Genomic DNA, 21,900 nt, shown 5'->3' on the forward strand with positions numbered 1-21,900 from the left:
ACAAAAAACCAAACAGCGTCAAAGTAAAAGCTTCCGTTATACCAAATAGTTACAAAAAGAGCCATGTTTTGTCAAAAGTGTTGGCATTTTGTCTCTTTTCTTTTTTTTAAATTCCAGAGGAGAATTGTTTATCTTTTTAAGTTTTCTTATTAATAACATGTTTAAACAAGACTATGCATTTTGGACACATACGATGCGCATGAATTTCCATGAACTACCTTGCTGCACATTGATGAAATGGGGATTGAATATATAATGCTTGTTGCAAAATTCAAGGCAGCAACTGTTGAACTTTTTTCTATTAGACAAACATATTTTTGTTTATAGTCGCTTACAAAATTTGGTCGCTCTCCAACGCTTTGCCAACATTAAAAGCATGAGAGAGAGAGAGAGATTTTCAGTCTTTACCACACAATATGCATAAAGACACACCAAAAGAGCCCGGCTTTCAGTACTTTGATTGATCTTGTAGCTACATGTAATTCAAACCACTTTGGAGAAAATAAAGATAAAAAAAATCAGTTAACAGTATAATTTAATGAGTTCATCACTGACAGCTGAGGGGGTGAGTACGCCCAGGTCGGTGAACAGTAGAGTGATGTAGGAAGGAGGAGTGTAGTCCACCAGGGGGTGCTCCTTCATCAGATCCGGACTAGACTTCAACACTTTTGCGTGGTACTGAAACCAAACAAATAATAACATGGTACATGATCTGTGACACCGACACTGTGTCAATGTTGTTGTTTTTTTTAAATATGATACTGAGTAAATGTATATTCAGTAAATTTGTCATGCACAACCACACATGGTCTGTCAAAATTCATGGAGACATTTTTCAGAAAGGAATATAACCTAGAGAATATGAACACATCCAAATAAATGCCAAAGGGCTGATTTAGAGTTGAAGGATTTAGAAATGAATTATATTTTCTGTTATATTAATGATCATATATGTATTTGCTATCATAATATGCAAATGGGTTTCAGACCTAAGTGCATCATTGATACATGGTAATGTGACATCATAAGTGCTGAACAAGGAGATGCTGTGTATTTTTCTACATGCAATATAGAATACAAATAACCCAAAAATCCACCAATCAGTGGTGTCGGAAGCAAATTGAAAGTGGGGGGGGGGGGGGGGGGTGGGGGGCTATACTTCTCAAATAATCTTGACAAGCATTAAAAAAAAGTTTTGCTAATAGTTATGTCTAACTTTGCACCCAAAAAAAAGGGGGGGGGTATAATTATACTCTATTTTAAATACAATACTCTTTCAAAAATGGAGCTGTCATGTTTTCATTTATTTTCCAGCTGCTTTAACAAATAATACGGGTACCTTGAATTGATTGGGAAGATCCTGTTGGTTGAGTGGATATAAACGGGCAAATTTAAAACTCTCAGCCACTACATAGAATGGTTTATTCATGGCCTTTGCTGTAAGTCCCAATGTGTATGTTCCAATCTACAAAAAAACCAAAGTGAATTTAAAAGTTGATAATGTACAAGTACATTGTATAATAAAGCTGACATAAAGTTTTACATACTGGTAGACTTAGGCTCTTGACTTACTTTTACAGTGGCATAGATTCAAGTATAATTTGTGAAGCAAGAGAAATGGATAAACAATTTTGAAAATCCTAGGTTTTTTTGTATGGTATAAAATAACATGAGGGTTGCATTTAAATTATGCATTTATACTTTATATAAATTTCAAAAGATGTTCTCTTATAGCTGAACATGACTCGTGAAAAAGCATTTTCTGCCGTGCTTCTCTTTCCTTGTTGCTATCCCTACAACCCCTATATAAGCTGCAGACCTCTGAACATTTCTCATCTATGTGGATGAACATCTTGCATCAGTTTGTTACAGTAACTGCTTTAAAATGACATGATCTTACCTTTTGCATTTATTTGAGCCAGGAGAATAGTTATATCAAAAGCATGGGTCAAATGCATTATATAAAAAAAAAATTTGCAGAAAACAAGAAATGAAAAAGCAAAGCTAAGACAACATTAAGGGTTAATACACTGTATACCAATGTGCTGGTGCTTATTTATTGACACATTCAAATTCAATAGCAAGTGTAATTCAGACTGTAACTGCACACGACGTACACTGATAACCTATAGGTTTATATGAATCACCTTGTTAATGATTCCCCCACACGACATATAAGATTCATATAAATCACCTTGTTAATGATTCCCCCACACGGTGTATAACCTATAGATTTATATAAATCACCTTGTTAATGATTCCCCCACACGGTGTATAACCTATAGATTTATATAAATCACCTTGTTAATGATTCCCCCACATGGCGTATAACCTATAGATTTATATGAATCACCTTGTTAATGATTCCTCCACTCTCTACAACACCTTCTGCTCCCACCAGCACCATGTCCACTTTCTCCATCACATATCTTTATATCAAAATAGAAAAGAAACTTTGTTCAATCTCTGGAACTAGCATGATTAAACATGTACATTCATTTACAAGAAACATTTAAATTTTGGAAATCTTTTACAATCTTAGAATTTCGAAGATTTGTTTGATATGTAAAAGCATTAATCAACAAATGTTTACCCAACTGCAGCATCTAGTATCAATGTTGCCGGGATCTCCATGTCTTGAAGTTCATTATATGTTTCCAAACTAATAAAAAAAGAAAGAACTTGTATAAATAATTTTATATGATTAATAATAATCTGTTAGTAAATAACCATTTTTTGCTTTTTTATGCCCTAAAAATTGATTGCAAGAAAATGGCCATGGAGTTACTTATCAATAAAAACAACAATATCAGGCATGATAAACTCTTGTACATAATGGTAGACAACGAACTAGTTGCACTGACCCTGACTTGTTTGGTAGAGATTCTGTCACATACACATACGGACCCTGACTTGTTTGGTAGAGATTCTGTCACATACACAAACTGACCCAGACTTGTTTGGTAGAGATTCTGTCACATACACATACTGACCCAGACTTGTTTGGTAGAGATTCTGTCACATACACATACTGACCCTGACTTGTTTGGTAGAGATTCTGTCACATACACAAACTGACCCTGACTTGTTTGGTAGAGATTCTGTCACATACACATACTGACCCTGACTTGTTTGGTAGAGATTCTGTCACATACACATACTGACCCTGACTTGTTTGGTAGAGATTCTGTCACATACACATACAGACCCTGACTTGTTTGGTAGAGATTCTGTCACATACAGACACTGACCCTGACTTGTTTGGTAGAGATTCTGTCACATACACATACTGACCCCGACTTGTTTGGTAGAGATTCTGTCACATACACATGGAACCGTTTGTTGGATTGCTGAGCCTCTTTCAAAACTTGAAGGACAACTCTGGACTTTGAGTGAGTCAATATTGTCTGAAAAGGAAATAAAACTTTGTACGATTATTCACGATAAAATATGTCTGACAGTCATTCATACTGTGGTTTCATTGATATTAAAGGATATCAATTTTTGTGGATAAAATCACAGTTTCAAGGATACGTAAATTTGTGGCCAATGACCCTATCAATACAAAATATTAGTAGATGATATTTGCAGTTCAATGAATATTTAATTTCATGGATAAACTTAAAATCGAAATCAACGAAAATTGGTATTCAACGAATATTGATGAAACCACAGTAAAACGATAGATTTCATGAAAATCACTATTGTAGAAGTGAATTGGGTCCATCGTCCTTATTATAATAACCAAAATTATTGGCACTTCTAAATCGATCACTCAAAGTATAGACTGTTAGTACATGGAATATAACTTCCTCTTACTGTGCCATCTCTAATGAACTGTTGAGCTTGTTTGCCAATTTTCTGACGAGAGTTCTTGATCTTGTTTAAGAAGACATTTCCTCTTTCTACCAATATTCGCTGACAGTCCTGAATATCCTGAAAACAATAAACGATACCCCACTGATTGCTTTTATGTCATTTTTCACCAATATATTAAATATATCAATTAACCCTGCAAGGATTAGTACTTCTTTTAATGTAAAGGGGTTTATTCCTCATCTGCAGTCCCCTAATAATCATTAAATCTATAACTAATTGACATCATCAATATAAATCTACTAATTAGAAGAACATTAGTGATATTTACAGGGTGTTCTAAACTTGTGAGGGTGATGAAGCGAAGGAAAAGCTCTCCAGCAGAGGAGATAGAAGTAGTACTGCTGTCTGTTTCTGTAAGAATCTGAATTGCCTCCTTGAGTCTGTCTCGCAATTCAGCTAATGTTTCAACTACAAAATAAAAAGAATGGAATAATTTATGTCATCTTATTTTGAGCTTGCACGTTACGATTGACATTTTCTCTTTAAATAATTTTCTTTTCCGAAATTTATTTTTAAACATTTGACTTACTCTTATTATTCTCTAGAAAATGCAGTAATGTCTTAATGGCTGCAACAGCTACTGATAGACTTGGATCCTCTTTGACAAGTGAATTGAAGTAAGATAAAATACCTGGAAAAAAAATAAATATAAAAACATACATAAAGTAAGCATGGCAAGCACTGGGTTTTCTAAATTAATGTAAAGTCCAGTTTTATCAGATACATAATATGTCTCTAGTTTTATACAGTATACTGTGGATTGTACAAAATATATCAATACAAGAATAGTCTTAAATACATCTATAAAGGCTTTAATATACAGTTCATGTGATGAAAATGATGCCACATATACACTATAAATGTGTTGAACATATTATATGGTCAGGTGTACATTTCATCACCAGACTGAGACATATTTTAAAAAAAATACATTTACTTATGTTAAGTTATTCATTATAAGTATCTTAACAGTTTATAGCTATATTAGTTAACATATCTACAATTATAATCACTCTAAAATATATTTTACATAGGGCTATAAAGCACATTTGTAATATTTACCGTCTCTGTCCATGTTTGCATCAGCTGTGAAATTGAAAGTATAGAATTTTGTTAGCCCGTACTTAAAATATCAGTTTAAATCTATTAATGTGTTAGTTTTTCACATAGGCTATTCAAAATATGACAAAATCTGATTCAAAAAATGTATCTTAAAAAATACTGTATCACATTCATTGACGTTTTCTGTAACTAGGAATTTAAAATATTAATACGAATAAAAATTGAATGCTTTAACTTTTTTGTTGTAAAATGAAAGTGTAACATGCGAGCTCAGAGTCAAAATGACAGGCATGATATAATTTACACACACACTATTTGTAAAGAATTGTAGACCATTTATAATGCATGCAGCAGCTGTAAAGTGATTTTTTATTTCTTCAGATAATGTGAAAAGCCAACTAATCATCATCCTTGACACAAACCCAGTATGGTGGGGCCACAAACCATCATCTCATACAAAGGCACAGCAAAAGGTAATACATGTATTCCCTTGCAACAATTGTCTCCATTACTCCTTCAGTAGAATGTTTACTGGTATATTTTGTAAGCACTGATCTGAAATGGATTTATTTTATGCAAATTTCATTACCTAGATGACTTTGACAGAATGCCTGAATTCTGTAATGGTTTTTGCCCACTCTCACTTAATGATGAACCATTCCAACAAGTTGGCCATTATTGCTGCTCACTCAGACCAAAGGTATTTATGATACAATTCTTAAACTTCTAGTTGTGACTGTTTGACTTACAGACTTGGTTGGATATTATAGATTAATGAAGCTGATCTGAAGACTGATTTATTTATTAAAAACCAGAATGCTAGAATTCAGAGAAATCTAGATTAAAATGTGTTCTAGGTTTGCTCTTGCTGAGTCTACTTATCAATCATCTGCACATAAAAAAATGTAACTCTATGGACTATCAGCCTTATTAGTGTGCGATTTTCTCGTCTATGCTTTGTTACATCATTTTCCTTACAAATGATGATTTAGTGTGTTGATGAAACGACGTAAAATGCACTGGTCAGTGGACCTTGGCAAGAATTGGTCATATGCCAGTAGTATTTTGAGCTTTGCAATGGAAAAATTAGATTCAAAATAAAAATAATCAACTGCTAGTGGTAGCTGAATACCTAAAATGGCATCTTACAATAGTGATGATAAAGCAAAAGAAATTCTTTTTGGGTAAGCGTTGGATAGAAATCATATGATGTTTTTTAATACATAGCCAAACTATATCTTAAAAATCGAAACAAAATGACTTTCCCGAATTGCTACTGTGTCTTTAGTTGGAAACATCTTACATTCTTGGAAGCTATTGTTTTCAAACTTACGGTGGGCCGCGGGTTTACCCCATAAAAAATCTCGAGAGGAAACATGTCCTGAAAATTTGTTAAATCATTATTTAGGATATACAGTTCATTATATAAATTTTTTTTCAAATTTGCCTATGCAATTTTCCTACGCTATTAGTATACAATGCCGCTCTAAACTTAGTATTGTTTGTGGTGCTGTTTTGACGCTTTTCTAAGGAAACAGATAAGAAAATGAGCATATTTCTCTTTACATCCAAGATGGGAGTTATTTTGAGAAATTGCAAATAGCTTCTAAACAATTTACACAAATTATCAACTGTTTCTATGTTTAAAGAAAACGCGATTTATAAATTATTTATGTAAAAAAAAAAAATATGAGTTCTTGCTAGATATTTTGGTATTTTATTTTATGTTTCTGATTATTCTACCAAAAATTGTCGCATTTTCATGAGCACAACGTCAAAAAATGTTAAACCTGTTCCACTTACTCAGTCATAGCAATCATTTAAAAACTAAATTCAGGACTGCTAAAGCTACAACTTTTACAGATTTAAGGTTCAAAGGACAATGCAGATTCTTTTTACATAAATATTGTCCACAAAAATACAGAAAAGAGAAATTATTGTACATATGCGATTAGTCATAAACAAATGTGCACAAATCAGCTTGTGCTTTTTAATAGGGCATCCTGAAGATCTATATTAAATTTATTTAATGTTTTAAAGTAGTTTTTTGTCATATTTGTTTTCTGTGCATAGATCTACTTTTGTGAATTTTGTTTTCAGTGTGTTTTTGTATCCAAAGAATGATCCCACAGTTCATGTGATATCAGAAGCAGACGAAGTGACAGAAGGGAATGATGGGAAATACGAGCTCTTTAATCAGGTGGACAAGCAAATCAAAGAGGGAATTAAAAACCTGATAGACAATTGTAAGTTTTCTGATGGATATTGGATAAAGATTTGTATAAATTCATTACACTTATTTTGTTTTAAAACCTTCAATGTGATTATCTTACAATGAACAACTTATTTCCCTGAATAAAATATTATCTTGTTACATTATTGTATTTAGGTCTGTTTTGATATTATAAGAGCTGGCATTTTTTAGTGCTTGCTGAACAATCAATTGAATATTGAGTCAAAATCAACGTTCATTTTATTCTGAATAATAGCAGGTACATGTATGCTATAAAAACAGAATTGCATTTAAAAAGACGTATGTTCATTTTTTTCAGGTATGAATGGACAACTCTATCCAGACTCGCTTGTTGCTGGTGCTTTGGCCATGGCTCTGTGTCGTATCCTTGGAATATTTTCAGCAAAGTTGCAATATTGTTTTGAGCATAATATTAATTACTGTAAATGCAATTACACATGTACATTTTACTTGCTAGGACATTGTGATTCTTAACTTAAAAAGATATCAACAAGACAGAGAGGAGTCATGAAGAAGTGGGGATTCTTTCCAGTCGAATTCTGGTAAGTTTCAGAACATGAACTTTTAAAAAAAATATCTTATACATGTACTGTTTTCATTGAAACAATGACTGATTACCATCAAAACCTAAATTGTTTACACTCCAAATTATATATATGCATAAGAAATCTAAGATTATTTTTGTGTTCTAGGTGATCAAAGGGTCTGAGGACAACACAGAGCAATATATGAATTTAATGAATGCCGTTTTTACAGCCCAGAAACAGGCATGTACCATACATATTCACATAACTTACAACCTAAATGCATTGAGATTGATAAAAGAATTGTTTTGAACAAGTGGTGTTTCTTTTCTCTCTGTAGAATGTGGTAATCGATGCCTGTGTTTTGGATAATGAATCAGGACTCCTGCAACAGGTTAAGAAAAGCTGGCTCATATTTGAAAAATTGTTTTGTAAAAATGCAGTGATTTATTACTTTTTTGTAGAATTTACTTAGTGAACACCAGTATCATTTCAGGCTTGTGATATAACAGGGGGCATATATTTGAAGATTCCTCAAATGAAAGGACTGTTGCAGTACTTGATGGTTTGTTAGATTTTTTTCTTTATTTGCTTTATGATTTTAAGACTGCAACTTAAATCTCTAATAAACGATGAACCTCCATGCACATGTTGCCCAAAAAATTTTAATTACACATCAGTCACCAGTAATTTTCTTATTTGACCACTGAAAAAATGTAAAGAAATTGTAAGCAAACTTTAATTTTGCATCGTTATACTCTTTTCTTCTAATGTTAAAAGCACCAAATATTGAAATTTTTATCATACTCTCTTTGAATTTGTCAATTTTTTTTTTTAATATCCACATATGATACAATCTTAATCTACATCAACATGATTATGTGTTTTGAAATAGCATGATTGCAGAAATAGATAATGAATAAATTACATTTTTCAGTGGGTTTTCCTTCCCGACCCCCTTGAGAGAGCAAAGCTGACCCTTCCTCCCAAAGTCCAGGTGGACTACAGAGCTGCATGCTTCTGTCACCGCAACCTCATAGATATCGGATACGTGTGTTCTGTCTGTCTCTCAAGTAAGACTTCTCTCTCTCTCTCTCTCTCTCTCTCTCTCTCTCTCTCTCTCTCTCTCTCTCTCTCATATCCAATTTAAATGATATGTAGTATAATTGGGTTTAAATACTTTGTCCAGTATATTAACATAAGAATTATTTAAATCCATTTATTGTAGTATTTTGTGCCTTCAGCCCAATTTGTGGAACATGTCAGTAAGTAATTAGTAGTTTATATCTAAGATCTTCATTTATTAACGATAAGATACATGTACATGTAACTCTGACTATACATAGAAGACCCCCCTTTATTTCTGGTGGTAATGTTCATGTTTACTTACATGTTTCTAGAACTTTTTTGAAAAGGAGGGGTGGGGGTCTGGGGCACATTTTTGGTAATTTTATTATGTAAATTTTAACAAATTTGAATTTTTATTGTTTTATTGGTTTGGGGGGGGGGGGGGGGGGGTTCCTGGCCTCTCCGGATCTCCCCCCTTAATTTGCACATGTTTAATATCCCTTGGAATCACAATAGACAGATAATATACTTGTACCACCACAAACAGTACTAAGGAGAACATTTTTATCATGTTTATGGTTCTTTTTGTAAATTTTTATTTGGTACACTTTGAGATACAAATGATACAAACATTTTGTCAACATTACTTAATAGCAGGGAGTATAAACTAAGTAGTTAGTAAATATGTATGTCCCTGTTATTAAATAGACTTTGAATTGCTACATTATATTTCATGTCAAATGAAAACTATGTCGTATTAAGTCAAATGTTATAAGAAGATCATTTCTTGTAAAATATTTATGTATTTATAGTACTATTTTTTTATTTTTACAGAACAACCTTCAAGATATTTGGTCCCCCAAAGGGTGTAAAGAAAAAATCAAAGAAACTGGGATAGCATTAGATAAAATTATTTGTGTATTTTGTATTTCATGTTATATATCATTGCATTACAATATGTGTTCAATTTAATATTTGTATATAATAAATGAAAAAAAAAACTTTCATGTGTTAAATTTGTTTTTTTGTTATTTCTCTGTTTTAGAAAAATAATAAAAAATTAATATTAATATCAAATAATGAGAAGAGTAAAATACTGACCTTTTGTTCAATTGCGTTTAAACTTATGGATCAGGAGTCTTGATGCAGGTTGCAAAGGGAAAAGAACCAAACATTTAGATATTTCTTAAATATCGTTTTTATGTCTGATCTTGCGTTCCGTAGTTTTACGACAACTCCCCACTTTATGACAGGAGTTGTAGGCGGAAGTAGGTCGGGTTCCAACGTAAACAAACCAACGTGTATGGTAACTCGTGTACACATTATCGGTTTTAATTACAAGTGGGAAATTCTGATCCGTTTGCAAATGTTCCAACACACTTTGTCTTTTCAAGGCCCAACTGATTATATGTAGTGTCGCCTTCTGATAGTAACGAGGAAGGATGATAAAGCCCCGTGTTATAATTCGTTTTCTGTGTTTAGGTATTTTCTTGTTTTCAACTTTTTCGATAACGATATCTTGGCGATCTTTGATAACATTTGCTGTATTTCTAGGTAAGTAAACCATTTTGCAGTTTTAGGTGAGAAATGTGAATGGTTTGTTCTATGGATGTGTGTGTGTAAAGAGGGGGGGGGGGCTACATGTCTCAGGTTTCTACAACAAATTACGATGAGACCTTGAATATTTATATACAGCATGCTGTATTCAGTTTGGTAAAATAAGAGGGTTTTTTATTCAGCTTGACTTAATATAATATATGGTTGGCATATAACCAAAATATTGACCACAGTATTTGCATCATAGGGCATAAACTCACAGTTAATATTTAATGTTAAGGTAGGTCTTTATAATTGAGTTATATCATAATTTACAATCCTATATAATATTGAAGGATTCTTTCAGAAATCTGTCAGAAATTTCTGTATATTAACCGACTCCACAGTTTAATAAAAAATGGTTTGATGTGTCCAAAGATCAATTTCCTACATTTTCATGCATATAAAAGTGCCCCACTACAGCAGAAAATTACTTCATGACAGATAGCATGATGCAAAAGAAGAGCATAAGTCAAATAAGCGAAACATACGCACTTTTGGGTTGAGAAAAAATTATTAATTTCAAATTCAGTAAAAATTTACAATATCTCCAGCGTGATTTGAACTCTAGATCCGTGGCTCGGCTCAATCCTGATACTTTACCCACTGATCTATGAGAAAACTCGACAAAATTAATTGATGGAAATACTTCGATTAAACATTTATTTAAATCTTGTGATGTTGTGTCTTCAAAAAAATGTTTTTTGTAGTGGGGTACCTTTAATTAACACTGCGTATTTAAAAAAAAAATCATTTTTGTTGATTTGTTTTTTTCGTTTTATCTGCAACAGCTTAAACGGAACATAGGATCTGCACTTCTTTGTCTTGTTTATTCATAATGTCGTGTTTTTTCTAGCATCTTTATATATACTATCCCCGGCAAAGCAACCCAATGCCTCGTCAGAAAGTGATCAGAAAACAACGCGACAAATCGTAAACGAGTTATACCCCTTGGTGGATGAGGAGGAGCTACAGAGGAGCGTAGAGAGGGCGGTGTTTGGGTTCGTGACCTATGACGCAACCAGTGTCACGGCACTGCAGCAGTTCAACCCTGTACAAGAAAACACGGAATGTATATTTGCAAAGAAGGCGAAACTCTGGGGAAATCAGGATTGGAACCAAGAATTAAGTTTGGGTAATTTATCTCACTAACAATTTATTCACATCCAACATAAAACCCCATTTTGGGTTCCACAGTAGTATTCCTTATGTATCTGACAAAACGTACTGGAATCTTGAAATAAGTTGTAACATTTTGTTTTTTAATTATTTTGCAGAAGAGAATGTTTTCAGGTAAGGCTTCATAACTTTGCTTTATTATGTATATATACACAACTGGTACACAGTGAATTTTTCATTTAAATTCAGGTGTGTCAAACCATGCAAAAAGGACTATGTGCGGTTTTATGCATTTTTTGCCCCCAAAAACGAAGTTTTAGAAAGAGCTTTAAAAATTAGGTGAAAGATATTTAAAAGCATATTGGAAATAAAGGTGCAAAAGGTTATCACCACAGTGACGTCATAATGTAGAAATGACGTCATGCAGATTGCAGTTTTTTGATAAATTGATGTTTTGTAGCAAAATATGGGTGTTTTCCGATGGTTTTTCGACTCGGAAACATCGAGCGCAGGCTTGCTCAAGTACAATTTTTTAGTATAATGTGTATATCTATCTGACGAAAAATATATGTTAAAATCGCACTTGAGCAGACCTGCGCTCTATACTTCCGAATGCTAAATATAGAGGAAAAATGAGAATATTTTCATTTGTTTGCAAATTTGCGGGAATTAAGTCATATAGGTGACGTCATAGATAAACAGCAAATGAGCAATGATGACTAAAATCAAGATTAAAGCTATAGGCATCCTCTATACAATGATTTGTGAAGATTTTATTTTTATACGACACTATTTAAAAATTGGTTAAAATCGGGGGCAGATATTTGACCAAACCGCACATATATTCAAAGTCGACGTTTTTTTTTAGATGGCTACCAACTCTGCTTCAGTTTACAATTGTTTGTCGCCAGTATAAACTTGATGGATTCGTTATCGAAATACCCGAGGAATATCACCATAACGACATACACGTAAGCCAAGTCTTTGAGATATACATGTTATTTCAAGAAAAATATCATTTGAAAATAAATTGCTCCGAATCCAAATGAGATTTACCGAGAATATTATGGAGCTCTATGTAACGCATCCAAGATTCTAACGGTTTTTTTTAAGTACTTGTATAATACATCAAATATATTTGTTGTAGGAATTTGCAAAGACATTCAAGAAAATTCTAAAAGTGATTTCGGATAATGATCCGAAAAATATTAAATGCATGGATAAATCGTATGTCTCGAAACGAGGCTGGGTTTTTCAGTTCAACAAGATGACGTTTTTCATCACCACGTTTGCACCTTTTTATCCAGCGACCAACAGCAGGTATGCCTTCGGGTGTGACAACTGTTTCATTTTGCTTCAACCAGAATTGAGTTTCGCTCTTCACGATTTGTCTTGGGACACACCCGAGACAAATTACGACAACCCTACCTCAGAACGGGACAGAATCCGCTGTGCCTATAGGGATGCAGGGAGACCCTATGTAGTACCACGTGATATCACTCAGCCAATGGCGTGGGACATGATAAAACCACTCACAGAACACGATCCGATAGTTCAGTGGTGGAAGTGATAACCCCGTTGTTGATTTTGAATTTAAGTTTGTTTTTATCTGTCAGCACATCTGAAAATCTTGTATAATTGTCACTGACAAAACTTTTTGTTCTGATACAACCTGTATGATTTAATTAATATTATATGGTTATATATGATTGTGGTTCATTTTTTAATCTTTTGGACTATTTTTGGACCGAAGTAACAGACCCTACGTCAACACAAAATCGTTCAACTAAACATTCCTTCTCATGCATGATTTTTTTGATATGAGTGAAATACTCTCCAAGTGATGCAAAACAGCAAGAGGAAATATCATTGAAATTAAGGTACTTCAGTACACCTTCAAATAGTTTCTCAAATCAGCAGAAAATTACTTGATTATGATAGTGAGCATGATGGATAAGAAGTATATATGTCAAATAGGCGAAAAAATGTGCAATTTTGGATACTGATATTTTTGGAAATTTCATTCAGTTGTCATGTTGTGAATTTTGAATTTACCGGCTGCCACCCGGTAAATTCAAAATTCACAACATGACACAGTAAACATGAACAAAAGCCACAGGCGGATTCGAACTCATGATCTGCGGTTCACAAGCCTGATACTTTAACCACAGCGCTATGACGATATACTCGTACATCTGAATTGCTTGATACAAACAGTTTAACAAAACATTTAAATCGCCATCTTGTGACGTAGTGTCTTAAAAAGTATAAGTCTAGGTGTAGTGAAGCACCTTAAAAACAAAACCAGTCTCTGTATTTCTCTCCTCATCTGGGTTCTAGCATAAACAACAGCTTAAATTAAAATGTAGTATTATTCACTGCGTGTTTAAAGGATTAGTTTTCATTTAATTATATTCTAGCATTTATAATTATATGGACTTGAACATATAATGTTATGCAAAAAATCGGTTTCTACGCCATGTATGAATTACCAGTTGTAAACTGATGTTTAAAAGGTTATATTGATATTTATCTCCGCTTAAATCAGCATCGTTAGAAAGTGATTATGATCAAGCGCCGACGTGTTGTGAGAGTACAGGCTTCCCTTCCAGTATTGATTATTTCATTGTGCCATGACGGAGTGATGATATTCGGCTACATGATTTATCACCATGTTCAGTGCTCGGGCCTTGCTGGTTTCTGTGTGTCTCTGGAATCTCTTTCACCACACGCTGAGTGCGTGGGAGGGGGAGGAAGGAGATTTCAGCTTTGACGGCCTCCCCGGGGCTCAGCACGAGTTCAAGGTGGAGGTTTCCGGGAATCAAGAAGAATGCTTTGTTCAGAAGGTAGCGGAAAACGCTGAGCTGCATGCCTCGTTTGAGGTAAGATATCGTTACAAGAATATGCACAAACGCAATTGTGAAATGGAGCTTTTACGGCTAAATTATACGCTGTACACATGATTTTGTTCAAAACTATTTTCCTTAGTACATGAAATGTTGCCGATATATCGATTTTTAATACACGTACTGGTGAATGTAACACTCTATCGAGATATTCTATATTGTCTATACAAATCTTTATTATTCTCAGTGATTTTATTTCCAACGTTTGTTTTATGGTTTTTGCACTGAGAAAAGTGATATGCTACTACTTATGTCACTATAGCTTTAGAAGATGCAACAATGAAGGTAATATATAATAATTGTTCACACGTGTATTTAAAAAAATTACAAGGTGATGAGATTGCAAAGATAATTTAATGATTGTATCTATTTACTATAGAAAATTTACATAACTCTTTTGATTGCTTTCGTGGCGTATCAGTAAGTGAAGTGTAAATTAGGATAAGAAATTGTTAAAAATCTGGAAAGGTTAGGATTGATTATAATTGGATAAGAAACAGAGATCAAACATAAAAATGTATCGAAGGAGATGAGCTGACCATTGGCCGTTAAATTCGTTGTTTAAAGGGATCGGGGGTTATACTGCACTTTAATTATACTTTTTATAAAAAATTAACTTGATAAATAATTATAGTGACTCACGGTAGTGAATTTCCAAGAACTAGGCGGTAGAAAGACCTCGAGGGTGAGCAATATGGCGCAAGTACCTTTCTCTGACTGTCATTACTGAAAACAATTATATTACATGTAAATCTATACAACGTATGCCGCTGGTCCGCATGATTACATTTTCATAAATTATTGGGGAAAAACACAAATTCGGAAAATTTAACGCATGGATAATTAATACATCGATTTGTCATTTTTATTTAGCTACGACTCTGCAGCTACCGATAAATACTGGTTATCAGAATCATTTTCGCCACAGTAACAAAGTCGAAGGGGGTTAGGGATATTTTTTCGGCCATATATCGGGAACATTTCACCGTACTTCTCCAGCTTGTACAAATCACGACCCCGAAAGTAGTTCTTTTTTTCAAATGTAACATCGTTTTTTTTAGTACAAAAACTTCTGGTGTGTTTTGTAGGTTTTGCGAGGCGGAAGTCGAATGGTGGACTTCTCCATCAAGGATGCGTATAACAACGTTATCCAAGAAATAATATATAAGTCTGAGGCTAACATTAAATATAAAGCCCCTGTTACAGGTAATTAAGGTTATCACATATTTATTGGGTGAGTAGATACACGTAGTTACCAGATACCCTGCAGACAGCTTCAAACAGTAAAATAATGCTACTTGTATGTACACAGTGGGTTAAACAGATTCTACTGTAAAACTAGGTTATATCGAAGTCACGATAAAATTAGTTTAATGTAATTTAAAATGCCAATAATGATAATAATAATGCTAATAATAATATATAATTGTTAGACATACCACGTGTGTGTATGTTTTTCCAGTGAACATTATGCTTACAAGAAAATTGTTGACCTGTGTGTTTATTCTTGAATTTATAATTTAACATTGCATGTATTTTCAGGGTACTATCAAATATGCGTCAATAACATTCACAGTCGTTTTGTATCAAAGCTTGTACATTTTTACATCGTGACAATGGTTGAAGCAGAGTGGACAAAGTATGTGGAAGAGATTGAGGAATTAAAAACGGCAGTAGAAAATTTTACGGTAAAATGTTCTTTTTAATAACATATTTTAACATTTTTTGATGCACCGGAGTTTTATGATTTTCTGTTTACCGGTATTTTTATAATTTTATATTTTGGTTGAAAAGCAACGATTATCTTTAAAAGTTGCACAGAGAGAGAAAGAGAGAGACAGAGACAGAGACAAAGACAGAGACAGAGAGACAGAGATTGCGCTTATGACTTAAAGATTAAATCGAAATTTTTCAATTACAGGTTGTTATTACGGAAGTTCAAAACTCAATTAAACAAGTACGCTTGCACCAATCATCAACTAGACTAAACGTCATGAAGGATTGGTACTTATTGACTGGAAATAACTCTTACGTCATGTATTGGTCACTATTCCAAATTGCATGTGTCCTTATGACGTCATCCTTTCAAGTGTACTTCGTCAGAAAACTATTTAATATTCCAAATGTGACCCCTACTGCGAAACCGCGAGCTTGAATAAATCAGTTTATTTATAAAATGAAATGCGTAATCTATTATTTTGTTGCATACTAAGTATTCAAGGAATCATTCTTTGAGTATTATGAGGGGATAATTTCGGTTGGGGATGGTCAAATCCAATAAAGCCCGAAGGGCTTTACGATAGATTGACCACGCTCCGACCGAAATTATCACCATAATATTCAAAGAATGATTTCTTATTACTTATATTTATATTAGTTCCAATTTGTACACTTTAAAACAACATTACTTTAAAACCACTATTTTTTCAAGAAGCACATTCTATGTAGAACTACGCGGCGCAGCCAATACTGTTTTTCGGTTATGCTATAAGACACGCCCATTTTGTGTCACTCATCTTTTTTAAAGTTATTGGGCCATAGTGGTCAAAATTGATTCGTAATATTATCACACACAAAGACAGTTGAAAATTTAAATATTTCGAAATAGGTGACGGGATATCTACCGATGACATTTATATGTTCCAGTATGTACGATCAGACCCAACTTAACACCAGAGTAAACCCCAACTCAACCCCGGGTTTACTTTCGGGGTTTACTTTGGGTCTACTCTGGGTTTACTTTTTAAAAAAAAAATGGGTGTCCACTCGGGGTTTACTTTGGGTTTACTCTGGGTTTACTTTGGATTTACTTGGAAATTGCTTTTGAGGTCAACTATAAGCACTGAAGTGTGAAGCAGGCCCGTCTTTTATCTTAGCATCCTACTGCCTGTTATTCCTGCCCCTTGTATATTCCGAATACACAGTTAGCGTCTGTTTTCAGGGGTATACTTCTGACTGGGTCTACTCTCTGTGTCCACTCTGGGTTTACTTTGGGTCCACTCTAGTAAACCCGGAGTAAACCCAGAAAGTAAATCCAGGGTTTAGTTGGGGTTTACTTTCTGTTCGGTTGGGTCTGATCGGTACTGTACCATTTCTGCATCAGAAATAATCCACACATATAAACCACACATTTACACTAATCAGAACTTCAGAGCAATCGCAACTTCTCGGGCCTTTCCGGCAGGCTCGGAAAACACCTCGAATGCATTACCTAGGCGTCCATGACAACCCCCCTTTTTATAAAACTTGATATAAATATAACACATTTTACGATCTGTTGAGATGTGAGCTATACTTCATTTAAGTAAACGATATACACTTAAATATAACATAGAAGCGACATACTAACAAGACTGTCTAGCCGATACTTATTTAATTGGGAAGCGACTCCATTTTGTATAAAAATCTAACATCCGGTGATGTTAATACATTCGAGGTGTTTTTCCGAGCTTGCCGGAAAGGTCCGAAGAAGTTGCGATTGAACTTCAGAGTATTCAAAAATTGTACGGATATTTAATGGCTATGCCCAATTAACGCTTTTATACAGCAAACACACTGTTAGAAGTAATTAATATATACACAAGAAAGGCAAAAAATATGGCATGTCAAATTTTGCAATATTCGATCTTTTCCATCTGTATTGTGTGATTTTCATTTGTATTGTATAAATTTCTATTTGTATTGAATGATTTTCCATTTGTATTCCATAAGTTTCCATTTGTATTCCATAATTTTCCATTTGTGTTATATAATTTTCTATTTATATTGTATAATATTGCTACACCAATAATCTTTTCGTCATTAAAATCGTGATACCAGTATTGCCCCGATACATCATAAAACCCTTAAATGTTGTGTGTGATATCTAGGAACTATATGAAAAGAGATCTACAAAAGATTTAAGTATTGAAAAAATTTCACTAAAATTCCTGTATAGAGAAAGAAAGGACAACATTCCAAATATGATGTGATTTATCACATGCATTTCATTGTAGTTTTTTTTTATTCATTTGTAAAATTAATATCACACCGCTTTTAATGGTAGTTTTTTTTTATAACTATAGAACATAATGTGTTTTTGATTGAATGTTTGTGTTTGCAATAAGCTATGAATTTTTTATTTAATTTTTTTTTTTTTGGGGGGGGGGGGGGTATTTGATGTATAAATTTCCCTCTTTATAATAATAAGACACAGAAACTAATTTGATAAATAAAGATGTCTTAAATAACTACACATTGTTACATTTCAGCTTATAAAGTTTTACTCTCCCCAAAAAAATGTTACGAGAAAAATTTTCATTAAATATACATGAAGATATCAAATCTAGGTATTAATAAAACAATAATTTCATGCACATTATGACTACACAGTAATTCACAGCTGATTACATTTCAAAACCTCGCCAGGTTCATATGTCACAGTATTCCTTGTTATCGCCATTTTATAACCATGGCTCTATTATATTACACTATTCTATTACACTCCTTTCTTTTCATTTTTATTGCTTATTTGTTCTCCCCCTCCCCGTCCCACCCCATCCCCCCAAACTTTCCATTTTTTTCTACTCTGTTATTAATTTTTGTTTTGTTTTTATTACATGTTTTTTCTTTTCTTTCCCATTTTTTCCCTACATTACATATACTTTTTTATTTCCAACCTTAGCAATTAACCATTATTTTTCTATTTTTTTTTATTTTCATTTTCCTATCATGAGCTATTTGTTTTGTTTATTTTTTTGCACTGTACCTCCTTCCACTACTATTTACAATATTAATCTATTATACAAAATTCCATGGCAATATATATGTATATATATATATTATATATAATTATATAATTACTCATATTATACCTTGACTACAGGAGAGAACATAAATAGGCATTGTGCCTGCTGTTCAATCCAATTCAATGTATTTATATACTTGAATAAAATACTTATTAAATAAATATGAAGTAAGGTTAATATTATTATAGAGCGTTTACAGCAGATATCACAACCCGATCAGAAGAACAGTATACAGGGTTTGTTTTTTGTTTTTGTTTTTGTTTTTTTTTGGGGGGGGGGGTTGTTGTTTACTTGGGTCGAGGGCAACAGTTGCTCTGTCGGACCGGCTCACAAACTGTTGCCTAAGGCCAAACCTCGAACCCAGTAAACAACTGGTTTGTTATATACTCCTACTAATTTAATCACTCGTTTTCGCGGAATATGACAGTCGATTTTAACAGTTCCAGTCCAACAGTCAAAATGCTGGACTTTTTTGGTATAGAGTTATATGGTAACTGTTTTACAGGGGTATAACAATCGGTCTTGCTAAATGCTCTCACAGACTGAAGCTACTGAAAGCACTTCTTGTGGACAATGCAGGGACCGTATTCGTCATATTCCTCTTTGCTGATCCATATATCTTTAAAAATGGAGGTAGAAGCTAGAAACGATCCACCAAACCAGGCTGAGTATTCCCTGTCGGGTGGAACAGTTATCTTGACTTTCACAGAACTGGGAGCAAGTGTTGTGATTTCTTTCTTTAGACGTTCTGCAATTCCGGAAAACACGGTAGAACCGCCAGATAGCACAATGTTAGCGTACAAGTCTTTTCGGATATCCTCATCACATTTCATGATACTGTTGTTTATGCTTTCATGGATACTAGAACATTCTATTCCGAGGAGTGATGGTTGGAATAGAGGTTCTGCACATCTAAATCGCTCGTTGCCAATGACCATGAGCTGACCGTCAGGGAGTTCGTACCTTTTTTCCATGAAAGATGAATCGATGTCCATATCTTGTTGAAAGTCATTCGTGACAAAGCACAATTTCTCCTTGATGTCTCTGACAATGTCTTTTTCGGATTTGGTTGTGAATGAATATCTACATTCGGTAAGTAGTTTCATGAGGTAATCGGTCAGATGACGTCCAGCAAGATCTAGTGTCCTGGTGGCATGAGGAAAGGAGTAACCCTCGTAAATGGGCACTGTATTAGTAACAGTATTTCCAGAGTCGAGGACAATTCCTGTTGTACGACCGGAAGCGAACAGAGACATAACGGCCTGAATAGCAACGTACATGGCGGGAGATTCAAACTTTTCGAACATGATTTGTGTCATCTTTTCCCTGTTTGCCTTTGGGTTGAGCGGAGGCTCTGTCAGTAGAACAGGGCATTCTTCTGGGGCCACACGGAGTTCGTTGTAGAAGGTGTGGTGCCAGATCTTCTCCATGTCATCCCAGTTGGTGACGATGCCATGTTCTGTGGGGTGTCTTAGGGTAAGGATTTCTCGCTTAACCTCGGCTTCATCTCCAACGTACGTGTCCTTGAACTCCATACCAACCATGTTTCCCTGAAAATAGCAACTGCTTTAAAATTAAAATGAAAAGAAAATACCGGTTGCGCATGTGCATGAGTTTATTTGTTTATATGTATTTGAGAAAAGGACATGTAATAATTGTCAAATCATAGTATCTTAGCAATGAATAAGCACCATACCGACCTATCAGTACATCAATGTCAACCATATTTTATTTCTATAAAATAACTATGTGTTTAGAATTTGCGTATATTACAGAGTCTTTCATACACGTTACACGCCGTTTTGGTCTTAAACAGAATTCTCTTCCATTTAAAATATTATATAGAGATTTACAAGATTTACAAAACTGACTGTTTTTTATAATAAACCTGAAAATAAAAAGCTTACCGATTTAAGCTGCAATGAATGAAATCGATGAAATTATGCAAATAAAAAAACATTCTCGATCCACATTAATTAACTGTGATATATCAAGGTTCTGATAATTACTAGTAATGAACCTATTCTAATTGAGAGGGCAACATTATGCGATTGTTTTTGCATTTGACCTATTACACTGAATGATATACCAAGCAAAATGTCATACATTTTTTTTTATTTGCAGACGGTAGAAATTACTCAAATTGTAACATACAATTAACTTACCGTATGCTTGGGGTGACCGACAATGGCGGGAAACACGGCTCTTGGAGCATCGTCTCCGGCGAATCCAACCTTGCACGTTTCGGATCCACTGTCAATAACTAATGCAGCAACTTCGTCTTCGTCGTCGGCCATTTTTAAAAACTTTGCCGAGGGTGGATTTTAAAATTCTTAATCTTGATTAGATTCCCTTTGTTGGGGGAAATGTTCAGCCATTTAAACCTACACTAAATATTGCACAATTCTTTTATATTGAATATCGGTATGTCAATTTTTGCGATCTGGTTCCATAGTTGGGCGTATATGGTCAATGATATTTATTTTATACATTTTAAAGAGATAATCCAACATATACCGTCCAAGTTATCAGAAAAAGATTCCTAGTGTGCAAAATATGAGACAATGCAATAATAAAAATGCATTCCCAACAAGAGAGGCTCGTGGGCAACATCGATGAGCTGAGCAGCATAATCCATAACTGATAAAATCAGCTTTATTGGGTCATATTTTACAAAGCTGGACAGTGTGGTAGAGTAGGTATTG

General features: G+C 34.0%; 5 protein-coding genes across 5 annotated transcripts; 3 read left to right on the forward strand and 2 right to left on the reverse strand.

The window, feature by feature from the left end:
- Positions 1-520: 520 nt before the first annotated feature.
- On the reverse strand, positions 521-5,022 carry LOC128187183 (translation initiation factor eIF-2B subunit alpha-like). The gene is made up of 9 exons (XM_052857440.1): positions 4,942-5,022; positions 4,409-4,510; positions 4,148-4,287; positions 3,820-3,936; positions 3,295-3,407; positions 2,594-2,662; positions 2,354-2,429; positions 1,340-1,465; positions 521-678 (listed from the first exon to the last, which is right to left on the reverse strand). Exons 1-9 carry the CDS (start codon positions 4,952-4,954, stop codon positions 523-525), a joined length of 912 nt encoding a protein of 303 aa, XP_052713400.1. The 5' UTR covers positions 4,955-5,022; the 3' UTR covers positions 521-522.
- Positions 5,023-5,175: 153 nt separating this feature from the next.
- On the forward strand, positions 5,176-9,708 carry LOC128187184 (general transcription factor IIH subunit 3-like). Its single transcript, XM_052857441.1, has 12 exons — positions 5,176-5,229; positions 5,323-5,414; positions 5,535-5,641; positions 7,042-7,187; positions 7,494-7,556; positions 7,679-7,737; positions 7,888-7,962; positions 8,060-8,113; positions 8,216-8,284; positions 8,657-8,792; positions 8,948-8,984; positions 9,622-9,708. Exons 1-12 carry the CDS (start codon positions 5,223-5,225, stop codon positions 9,683-9,685), a joined length of 909 nt encoding a protein of 302 aa, XP_052713401.1. The 5' UTR covers positions 5,176-5,222; the 3' UTR covers positions 9,686-9,708.
- A 345-nt stretch (positions 9,709-10,053) lies between these two features.
- LOC128187182 (uncharacterized) lies at positions 10,054-13,538 on the forward strand. The gene is made up of 5 exons (XM_052857439.1): positions 10,054-10,341; positions 11,240-11,518; positions 11,661-11,676; positions 12,371-12,473; positions 12,650-13,538. Exons 1-5 carry the CDS (start codon positions 10,230-10,232, stop codon positions 13,070-13,072), a joined length of 933 nt encoding a protein of 310 aa, XP_052713399.1. The 5' UTR covers positions 10,054-10,229; the 3' UTR covers positions 13,073-13,538.
- Positions 13,539-13,871: 333 nt separating this feature from the next.
- LOC128187185 (transmembrane emp24 domain-containing protein 6-like) lies at positions 13,872-16,590 on the forward strand. Its single transcript, XM_052857442.1, has 4 exons — positions 13,872-14,384; positions 15,497-15,614; positions 15,951-16,096; positions 16,330-16,590. The coding sequence occupies exons 1-4, from the start codon at positions 14,175-14,177 to the stop codon at positions 16,561-16,563; spliced, it is 708 nt and encodes a 235-aa protein (XP_052713402.1). The 5' UTR covers positions 13,872-14,174; the 3' UTR covers positions 16,564-16,590.
- Positions 16,591-17,158: 568 nt separating this feature from the next.
- On the reverse strand, positions 17,159-21,779 carry LOC128187181 (uncharacterized). Its single transcript, XM_052857438.1, has 2 exons — positions 21,361-21,779; positions 17,159-20,745 (listed from the first exon to the last, which is right to left on the reverse strand). Exons 1-2 carry the CDS (start codon positions 21,490-21,492, stop codon positions 19,744-19,746), a joined length of 1,134 nt encoding a protein of 377 aa, XP_052713398.1. The 5' UTR covers positions 21,493-21,779; the 3' UTR covers positions 17,159-19,743.
- Positions 21,780-21,900: the final 121 nt, after the last annotated feature.

This window comes from Crassostrea angulata, chromosome 6 (assembly GCF_025612915.1).
Source record: "Crassostrea angulata isolate pt1a10 chromosome 6, ASM2561291v2, whole genome shotgun sequence".
NCBI classification, from domain to species: Eukaryota; Metazoa; Mollusca; class Bivalvia; order Ostreida; family Ostreidae; genus Magallana; species Magallana angulata.